Below are 11,150 nucleotides of genomic sequence, written 5' to 3' on the forward strand. Positions count from 1 at the left end.
GGTGGCTGCGTAATCCTATTTCACTTTGTGCTCCAAGTTCATGTGAGATAGACTCTGGTGAATTCTAACATAGAACGTAAAAGCAACAGATTCTAGAAACTGTAGTTCACGATATTACTCATGTTGCTATATCAGTCAAGAAGTGTCATCTCCAACTCCAGATTTTTTTGTCTCAGCACAGATCTCTCTTCTTCATGCTAACCTCACTGCCCAAATCCCAACCACAGGAATGATAAAGAACAAGGGGCAGCAGATGAGAATAATTCACGACACTATATTCTATGATGAACTGTTCACACTTACAAATTCATTTATTTACAAGGAAAACAAAATAAAGCTCTTCAGGCAAATGAAAAGGTAGTTTTCTGTTAAGAAAGGAAGGAGATATGAAAGGGTAAAACATATCCAGACTTGCCATAGGAGGCCTGTAGAAAGAAAAAAAAACCCAACAAATACCAAAATGTCATTTTCCAATGGTCTTTTCCTTACAGATCAATTACAAAATGATATAAAAAATTAAACCTACTTGCATGTGAGAAATACACTTCAATTCACCCACAAATCTACAATTCAGTATTTACTTGCAAAATTAAGTAGAACTCCATAATATAGAAAATTACTTAAAGAACAGGTCAGTAATAAAGACCATGTATGTATGTTTATAACATTTTTTTCATGTCATGACATTTCTAGAGTATCCTACATGAATTAATTTTCAACAGGCTATCCATATTAATTACATTAATATAATTTATATATTTCCAATGCAGTTTTCACATTACTTTGAAAATATTTGATAAAATAAAAATTGTCTTATTTTTTAGTTACATAATTTCTACCCAGTATACACTCTCACATGGTAGAGATTTGAGATGTGAAGGTTTTCCTATATTGTTTACATTTAGTAGAATTTTCTCCACTGTGAGGTTGTGTGTATAGCTTCCCAAGGAAATGAGAAAACTAAAGGTTTTTCCACATTCTTTACACACATAGGGTATCTCTCCAGTGTGATTCTTACATTTTCACAAAAGGCTCTCTCACATTCCTTGGAGTATTCATAGACTTTTTCTTAGGTATGAGTTCTTTCATGATTTCGTAAAGAACTGGGACGACTGAAGGCTTTATTACATTCGTTACATCGATAGGGTTTCTCTCCAGTGTGAGTTCTTTCATGTGTTCTTAGTGAACTAGGACAATCAAAGGCTTTCCCACATTCCTTACACTTGCAAGGCCCATCTCCAGTGTGCTTTATCATGTGTCTTTGAACATTGGAAAGAGAAATGAAGGCCTTCCCACATTCCTTACATTCATAGGGCTTCTCTCCACTATGAGTCCTTTCATGTTTTTGAATGGAACTGAGGTAAGTGAACGCTTTCCCACATTGCTTACATTCATAGGGCTTCTCCCCAGTGTGACTTCTTTCATGCTTTTGGAGGGAACAGGGAAAACTGAAGGCTTTACCACATTCCTTACATTCATGAGGTTTTTTTCTAGTATGAGATCTTTCATGATTTTGAAGGGACCTGGGAGTACTGAAGGATTTACCACATTCCACACATTCATATGGCTTTTCTCCACTGTGTGTGCTTTCATGATATCGAAAGTAATTTGGGCAATCAAAGACTTTCCCACACTCCTTACACTTGTAAGGCCCATCTCCAGTGTGCTTCATCATGTGTCTTCGAAAGTTGGTGAGAGAACTCAAGGCTTTTCCGCACTCCTTACATTCATAGGGTTTCTCTCCAGTGTGATTTCTTTCATGTTTTCGAAAGTAGCTTGGACAACTGAAGGCTTTGCCACATTCCTTACATTCATAGAGCTTCTCTCCAGTATGACTCCGCTCATGTTTTCGAAAGTAACTTGGACAACTGAAGGCTTTACTGCATTTTTTACATTTATAGGGCTTTTCCCCACTGTGTCTCCTTTCATGACTTCGAAAGGATCTAGAACAACTGAAGCCTTTGCCACATTGCTGACATTTATAGGGTTTCTCTCCAGTATGAATTCTTTTATGTTTTCGAAAGTAACTTGGACAACTGAAGGCTTTGCCACATTTTTTACATTCATAGGGCTTTTCTCCACTGTGCCGCCTTTCATGACTTTGAAAGGATGTAAAGCAGCTGAAAGCTTTACCACATTGCTTACACTCATAAGGTTTCTCTCCAGTGTGAGTTCTTTCATGTTTCCTAAAGTAACTGGGACAACTGAAAGCTTTGCCACACTGCTCACATTTATACGGTTTCTCTCCTGTGTGAGACAGTTCATGAGTTCGACAGTAACTGAGGCAACTGAAGGCTTTATCACAGTGCTTACAAAGATAGGGTTTCACTCCAGTGTGAATCCTTTCATGCCTTCGAAAGGATTGGCGATACTTGAAGGCTTTCCCACATTCCTTACATTTATATGGCTTTTCCTCATATTCCAGATACTCAAATGATTTGGGTGTAGTATGAGATCTCATATGCCTGTTAAAGAATGAATGATTCATGAAGATTCCACACACACTGCATTCACATAGTTTTATTCCAGTAGAAGTTTTCTTTTTCTGGTTGTGATTTGGAATCTGGCTGAAGTTTTCTCCACATTGACTACCTTGTTTACTTTTACCCAGTCTCTCTACTTTGTGACTGCTGTAAAAAGCAAAGAGGATATTATTAATATCTTATTTATTAATAATTTTACATTAAGTTATTAGAATGATATTTTACCATAACCAAGGGAAGTATAAGTTTTCAGTGCTTTCTGGTTGTTTGAAAGTGCTAAATGCTTTGCAAAAAGAGGGCTTGATCATTGCTATTATCAAAACAGTGTATTCATAAATGGGGTTTCAAAATACTATTTCTAAATGTACTAATTTTGAAACACTAAACATCTAATTCACATGTGAGAAAAAACTTTGATGAAAATATAGCAAGAATAAATAAATTTAAGACTTGGCCAATTTGGTTTATGTGCTGTTTAAAAAACTTCATGACAGACTCAGATTCACGGGACACTGTTCTCTGACATGAATGTGACTCACCTTAAATTTGTCCCATGATGTTTGTAGTGATCTTCAATGTCACGGTCTTTGCATATTTCTCCTAAAATGCAGACCAGGAAAAATAATAAACTATAAAACCTTATAGAAAAACTGTTACATGATAAGTCCATGATGAGCGGTGACCACGTCTGGTGTATTTACCAATGTATTCCCTTTCCACATTCCACTCCTTGGAACTCCACTGAGGAGCAAGCAACATTGGTTTTCTATTGACTAAGCAAGTAAATGAGAACGTTGTCATCCTTACCTATTGAGGCCAAGTTCCTGAAGGTTTCCCTCATCACGTCCCTGTAGAGCTTCTTCTGTGAAGAATCCAGTAAAGCCCACTCCTCCAGGGTGAACTTCACACTCACATCCTCAAAGGCCACCAAGTCCTAAAACACCCCAAATATGTATACAGGAGAATAGGTGAGATGAACAGCACTAGGAATCCGTACTCAATTCATAAGAAATTCACATATGACTGGAAAAAAGCCCACAAATACGTGGAGACTAAACAACATGCTGCTAAACAAGCAATAGATCAAAAAGAAAATATAGGATGTCAAAAACTATCTGAAACAATACAAACAAAAACACAACTTTTCAAACTTTATGGGATGCAGCAAAAGCAGTTCTAAGAGGGAAGTTTTTTAACTACACAGACCTACCTAAAGAAAGCAGAAAACTCTACATTGAAAGGAAATAGAAAGAATAATCTAGCTCTACACTGAAAGGAAGCACAAAGGAAGAACAAATACAACCCAAAGTAAACAGAAGGAAGAAATAATTAAGATCAGGGCAGAAATAAATGAACTAGAAGTTTTAAAGACAATGGAAGATATCAATAAAACTAAGGGCTGGTTCTCTGAAAAGATAAAAAAAATTAAAAACTTTAGCCAAGCTCATCAAGAAAAAAGTGAGAGAGCCAAATAAAGAAAACATAAATGAAAGAGATGTCACAACCAACACTACAGAAAGATGATGACTACTATGAACAATAGCCTATACAAGAAGAAATATAAACTCTAAACAGACCAATTACTAGCAATGAAATTGAAGCAGTAATAAAAACAATCCCAACAAATAAAAGTCTAGAACCAACCAGATGGCTCCACAGGTGAATTCTACCAAACATTCAAATAAGAATTAATACATATTCTCCTTACTATATTTCAAAAAATATGAAGATGAAGGAATGTTCCCAAACTCATTTTACAAAGCCAGCATTACCCTGATACCAAAACCAGACAAAGAGATTACAAAAAATAAAATGACATGCCAATATTCTTGATGAACATGGATGAAAAAATTCACAACAAAATATTAGTAACCCATATTCAACAATACCTTAAAAGGATTACATACCATCACTTAAGCAGGATTTATCCCAGGGATGTAAGGATAGTTCAACATCCATAAGTCAATCAATGTGATACATCACATTAACAAAATAAAGAAAAAACTATATGGTCATCAAGATGGATGCAGAAAAAGCATTTGACAGAATTCAAAATCCTTTCATGATAAAAACTCTCAACAAAGTGGTTATAAAAGAAATATGGCTCAATAGAATAAAGGCTATCTATGACAAACCCACAACCCATATCACACTCAATGGTGCAAAGCTGAAAGCTTTTGCATTAAGATTAGGAAAAAAAAAAAGGATGGCTAATATCACCACTTCTATTAAACACAGTATTGGAAATCCTAGCCACAGAAATCAGACAAAAAAAAAAAAAAAAAGTAAAATTAACCCAAATGGAAAGGAAGAAGTGAAATTCTCATTATTTGCCGATGACATGATCCCATATATAGAAAACCAAAAAGGCTTCAACAACAACAAAAACTATTTGAACTAATAAATGAATTCAGCAAAGGTGCAAAATACAAATCAATATACAGAAATTAATGTGTTTCTAAACACCAATAACAAATGATCAGAATGAGAAATTAAGAAAGAGATTCCACTTATAATTGCATCAAAAGCATAACATATCTAGGAATAAATTTGACTAAACAGACGAAAGGCCTGTACTCTGAAAACTATAAGACATTAAAGAAAAATATTGAAGAAGATACATATAAATAGAAGGATATACTTTGCTCATGGATTATAAGGATTAATATTGTTAAAATGTCCTTAATACCTAAAGCAATACACAGATTCAATGCATCCCTATTAAAATGTCAGTGACATTCTTCTTATAATTAGAACTACTCTTAATATTTATATGGAACCACAAAAGACCCCAAATAGCCAACAAAATCTTGAAACAACAGGAGGTATCATGGTCCCTGATATCAAACTATACTACAAAGCTACAATAATCAAAACAATGTACTTCCTGGCATAAAAACAGATATATAGAGCAATGAAATAGAATAGAAAGCCCTCAAATAAGTCCTCACTCATATGGTCAATTAATCTACAACAAAGGAGGCAAAGGAGGCAAGGGTGTACAATAAGATAAAGACAGTCTCTTCAGTAAGTGTTGCTGGCAAAATTTGACAGATACATGCAAACAAATGAAATTAAACCACTTTCTCTCACCTATACAAAAATAAACTAAAAATGGATTAAAGACATAAGTATAAGACCTAAAACCATAAAATTTCTGGAAGAAAACATAGGCAGTCAACTCTTTGACATTGCTCTTAGCAATATATTTTTGGACATGTCTCCTTGGGCATGTGCAGCAAAAAAATAAGTAAGTAAGTGAGACTACATCAAACAAAAATGCTTTTGTACAGTGAAGGGAACCATCAACAAAACAAAAAGACAATTTGCTAAAGGGGAGAGGATATCCATAGGTGATACATCCAATAAGGGATTAATATCTAAAATATATTGAAAAAACTCATAAAATTTAACACCAAAACCCTTCCAAAAAATCCAGTTAAAATATGGACAGAGGACTCCATTTCTCCAAGAAGGACACAAAGATGGCCAACAGACATGAAAAGATGCTCAGTATCACTAATCATCAGAGAAATGCAAATTAAAACTTCAATGAAATATCACCTCACACTTGTCAGAATGGCTATAATCAATAAATTAACAAGCAACAAGTGTTGGTGAGAATGTGGACAAAAGGTAACCCTTGAGCAGTGTTGGTGGGATTATAAATTGGTATAGCCACTATGGAAAACAGTGGGAGGTTCCTCAAAAAATTAAAAATATAACTACTTCTTGACCCAGCAATTCCACTGCTGTGTATTAATTGAAAAAATCCAAAACACTATTTTGAAAAGATATACACACCCTTATGTTCATTGCAGCATTACTAGTAATAACCAAGGTATGGCAGTAACCTTGATGTCTATAAGTAGATGGATGGATAAAGACATGTAATTGCTACACACACACACACACACACACAGACACACACACACACACACACAGGAATGTCATTCAGCAATAAAAATAAAATCAAATCCTGCAATAAAAAATAAAATCAAATCCTACCATTTACCCTGGCTGGTGTAGCTCAGTGGATTGAGTGCGGGCTGCAAACCAAAGCATCGCAGGTTTGATTCCCAGTCAGGGCACATGCCTGGGTTGCAGGCCACAGCCCCCAGCAACCGCACATTGATGTCTGTCTGTCTGTCTGTCTCTCTCTCTCTTCCTCCCTCCCTCCCTCCCTCCCTCCCTTCCCTCTCTAAAAATAAATAAATAAAAATCTTAAAAAAAAGAATTATTGCCTTGGCTGGCATAGCTCAGTGGATTGAGCACGGGCTGCGAACCAAAGTGTCGCAGGTTCGATTCCCAGTCAGGGTACATGCCTGGGTTGCAGACCATGACCCCCAGCAACCGCACATTGATGTTTCTCTCTCTCTCTTTCTCCTTCCCTTCCCTCTCTAAAAAATAAATAATAAATTAATTTTAAAAAAAGAAAAAATATCCTGCCATTTGAGCATGGATAGACCCGGAGGGCATTATGCTAAGTGAAATATATCAGACTGAAAAAGACAAACACCATATAATTTCACTTATATGTGGAATCTAAAAAAAGATAACACAAAAAAACAAATCAAAACAAAATAAAAACAGATCGATAAAGAACAAGCTGGTGGTTGCCAAAAGAGAAGCGGGTAGGGGACTGTGATTTTAAAAAGCCAAGATGGCTCAGTTATTAAGGCCCTTATTACTCTCTCTAGATTGCAGAGGCTACCAACTGGTCCTCCTCTTACTTTCCCACTCCCTATGAAAGCATTTATCTTTCCTTAAAGGGATGATTTCTCTAAAACCATATTATGATCATGTTATTTCCCTGGTCAAACCTTTCAGTGACTACTCAGTGTCTCAAGACAGAACAGTATCTGGTCAATGTATCAGTTCAGGCCTTTGAAGACCTAACCCTTGTCTATAAAAATTATATACACACACAGACATATAGTATATGCATATAACATAAATATATTAGTATATTTATATACTATATAACTATATAACATGTTATACACACACACATACACACACACAGAAAAGAGTACATTAAAAGAACTAGATGCTTTCCAGTAACATAAAGAAGAAAGCAAAATGTCCCCTCTCATCACTCCTAGTCAACCTTGTACTACAATTCTTAGCTAATGCACCTAAACAAGAAAAGGAAATAAAAGGTATACAAATTGAGAAGCAAGAAATAAAACTGTCTTTGTGGCATATGGCAAAACTGTTTAAGGCCCTGGTCAGGTGGCTCAGTTGGTTGGAGCATTGTCCCATAAACCAGGGTTGTGGGCTTGATTCCCAGTCAAGGCACATGCTTGGGTTTTGGGTTTGATCCTCAGTCAGGGCGCATATGAGAAGCAGCCAGCTGATGTTTCTCTCTCTCCCTTCCTCTCTCTCTGAAGTCAATGAATACCTCCTTGGGTGAGGATAAAAAAAAAAAAGACTGTCTAAGGAGAAATTCTCAAAAAACCCTAAATAAGAAAACCTTTTGAACTAATAAGAGAAGAAAAAGGTTGAAGATAAAAGGTTAATACACGAAAGGCAATTATTGCTTTCTGTAGATCTCCACAAATACAATGAACTGATCTTTGACAAAGAACTGAAGGCGATTCAATGGGAACACATAGTCTTTACAACAAACAGTGCAAGAAAAACTGGACACCTATAAGCAAAAAATTCCCCCAAAACAACAACAAAAAACCCCCTATAAACAGATTTTGCATCTTTCACAAAAATGAACTCAAAATGGGTCATAGATTTAGTAAAAAATGTCCAACTACAAAACTTTAGAAGATAACATAAGAGAAAATCTAGATGACTGTGGTTGGGTGGTTAATGTTAAGATACAACAACAAAAGCAAGATCCAAGATAGAAAAAAATTATTAGTTTGACTACAATAAAATGAAAAACTCCTGCTCAGTAAAACACTGTATTAAGAGAATGAAAATACAAGCCACAGACTGTCAGAAAACCTTCAGAAATCACTTAATGTCTTTATGCACTAACAGTTACAAAATGCAAAATAAAAATTTTCAAGTCTCTAGCTAACTAAAAAATATGTGGTATTATAGTTTGTTCTTCCCCTGTATTTCACACCAGGGGTATTTCTAGGACTAAGTAGCATATTATAAATGCATTAAGGTTTGGGTTTAGCTCCTATACATAGTAGGATTTTAAAGATTTGCATGAACTTTCAGTAGTTTTCTTACATCAATTAAAATAGAAATTCAATTGCTTTTGTCTTTTTTAAAGTTCTTTAGGGACACACATATATAAAAACTGATGTGATCCCTGGCTGGAGTGGCTCAGTTGGGTGCCGGTCATAGGTTCGATTCCCTCAGGGCACATGCCTGGGTTGTGGGCCAGGTCCCCAGTTGGAGGTGTGTGAGAGACAACCACACATTCATGTTTCTCTCCTTATCTTTCTCCCTCCTTTCTCCTCTTCTAAAAATAAATAAATAAAAAAAATTAAAAAAAACTGATGTGAGACAGAAAAACATGCATGAGAATTTAAGTACATTCTCCTCAAATCTTGAAGTTCTTTTGCCTAAATAGAAAAAACCCCTCTATTTTCACAATTTTCTTGCTTTCCTCACCTCATGCCTTTCTATCATATTACAGTTTCAGAGCCCAAGTGCTCAGGGAAACTGGAGCCAAAGGCTACACTATCCAGTGGATAAAGGATCCAAAGGAAAGAAATGCAGTATTGAAAGCATCTCAGATGAGCTGCCTGCTTCCCACAGGAGAGAAGGAGAGCCCCTTTCAGAAGGTTCCACATTCTAGACTCTCCAGATTGAGACAGAACCCCTGAATGGGACAGTGCCTGGAGACAAAGGAGAAGGGACACCTGAGCAGCCCGAGGAGTGAACTCTGGGAGCTCCAACACCTTCCTCTCCCTGGGGAATAATGGAAACACTCCCCTGTCTTGGGCTTCAGCTCACAGTGAGGAAACACTTCATTGGATTCAGTGTCAGTTTCTGACCCAAATAAACTCCAAGTTCACAGACCCTAACCAAGGTCACAGACTCCTGACTTTCACAGACTTTCTCAATGTGCACGAATTACACTGAATACACCCACACTGAGGATGCAAACTCCATCCTATGTCTAGAAGCAGGCCCTGGGGAGACACAACTAAACCTTCAGAAAGAGTATCACCCCCTCCCCTATGTGCACATGCACCCCCAGTTTTCCAGGGCTCTAGCTTCGCAGTGTACAGGCTCCTTTCATGGGGGGTGTGAGCAGGTAGGACAACTGCAGAGGGAGGCTCTCCAAGAAGAATAACTGGGCCTTCAAGTACTTCCCTGTGCAGGACCAGGGGGGGCCTCGCTGTTCACTGACCACAGGCCTCTACTCCCCAATAGCTTTAGGGCAACCACCAATATTTTAAAGGGTACAAACCCAGTGTTTGAACAATCCATAAATAAAGATATCTTTTAAAGGTGACAAATCCAAAGAGGGTCACCGCTGACAGGACAGATTGCCCAAGAGAGTTTGCCAAGAGGAATCTACCCAAACATCCAAAGGACTTCCTTCCCATAGGCTGTCTTTTCCCAGGAACAATCCTGGGGGATCCAGTACAAGTATTTTATAGGACGTAGTTACAAGTGGGTATTTGCTTTAAAATATGGGTCTGCTTGAAATGCACTTAGGAAGACGAATAGTTGATTTTGATGCTTGAATTGGAGAGGGGAAGTTGACGTTTGTAAATTCGGGAAGGGATTTGGAAATTTAGAGTTACTGCCCCTCTTAGGGAGACACTGGGGTGGGAGTAGGGTTGTGAATTTGAGACCCTGCTTCCCAAACATTTGGAAAACGCAGGAGAAAATGGGCGCCCCCTGGGGGGAAAGGAGGTACCGGGAACCCCGCAGATCAGTTCCTCCCACGCAGGGACCCGAATAAATGTCACGATTGTTCTCTGATGACTCTCCTCGTGGGCGACCCAGGGCTTCAGGGGCAGAGCTGCCCAGAAGGCGCCGGGGCTGAAATCGCCGCGCAGTGACGGGACAAGACACCCACGGTCCGGCTGCTGGCCCAGCGCCCCCATGCTGTGTGCAGGAGGGGACAGAGGTTCGAGGGACAGCTTCGCGGACCCTGGACTTGACCTTGGCGAGAATGGGTCCCGCTAAAGCTGGTTATAACCAGCACCTCGCCCCAGTCTCCGCACCCCGGCCCCTCACGCTCACCATTTTTAGGTTTCCTGGGTCCCTTGGCGTCCTCCCTACGATTCCTGGTAACGGTACAGGTCCCAACGCAATAGAGCCTGCGCCAAAGAATCCTGGGGCCTTTGAAGGCTGCTGACCCAGCGCTCTAGGATGACCGGAGCAAGCAGGACGTCCGGGCGAGTGGAGGGCCGTCGCCCCACCCACCTGCCCTCGGGCTACCCCTGATTGGACAGTTCGAAAGGCCTGTTCTTTCGCGCCTGAGTGACCGCTGGACCGGGCTTTGGAGAAGGCCAGTGGGAACTCTTCCACGGCGAGACTTTTGTGTTGAAAGTAAGACTGCGAGGCACTACAATCCTTCGAATTTCCAAAAATGCAAATCAAATTTTGGCAATAAAAACGTTTAATGGTTATTATTACTAGAAATTAATTTCAGGGAAAATGTGACAAGAAGAGAGTTTTCCCCCACATATCTTCAATATTCTTGCAGTTCTATAACTGATATCCCTTTGC

The 11,150-nt window shown here is 38.5% G+C and overlaps 1 protein-coding gene across 2 annotated transcripts; it reads right to left on the bottom strand.

Moving 5' to 3' along the window:
* Window positions 1–254: 254 nt before the first annotated feature.
* LOC114502955 (zinc finger protein 709-like) lies at window positions 255–10,851 on the bottom strand. Of its 2 annotated transcripts, none has more exons than XM_036034387.1 (4): window positions 10,662–10,851; window positions 3,291–3,417; window positions 3,023–3,083; window positions 255–2,630 (listed from the first exon to the last, which is right to left on the bottom strand). In XM_036034387.1, the coding sequence occupies exons 1-4, from the start codon at window positions 10,662–10,664 to the stop codon at window positions 1,070–1,072; spliced, it is 1,752 nt and encodes a 583-aa protein (XP_035890280.1). In that variant the 5' UTR covers window positions 10,665–10,851; the 3' UTR covers window positions 255–1,069. The 2 variants fall into 2 exon arrangements, with proteins under 2 accessions (XP_035890280.1, XP_028376063.1); XM_028520262.2 differs by having other exon boundaries at window positions 255–2,627; window positions 10,662–10,845.
* Window positions 10,852–11,150: the final 299 nt, after the last annotated feature.

This window comes from Phyllostomus discolor, chromosome 8 (assembly GCF_004126475.2).
Source record: "Phyllostomus discolor isolate MPI-MPIP mPhyDis1 chromosome 8, mPhyDis1.pri.v3, whole genome shotgun sequence".
Taxonomy (NCBI): Eukaryota; Metazoa; Chordata; class Mammalia; order Chiroptera; family Phyllostomidae; genus Phyllostomus; species Phyllostomus discolor.

Excerpts from the sequence above, each read along its gene's own strand:
- LOC114502955 (XM_036034387.1), bottom strand. Across the intron at positions 3,084-3,290 it reads CAGGAACTTGGCCTCAATAG|GAGAAATATGCAAAGACCGT; the intron begins GTAAGGATGACA and ends TCTGCATTTTAG. Across the intron at positions 2,631-3,022 it reads CATCATGGGACAAATTTAAG|CAGTCACAAAGTAGAGAGAC; the intron begins GTGAGTCACATT and ends TGCTTTTTACAG.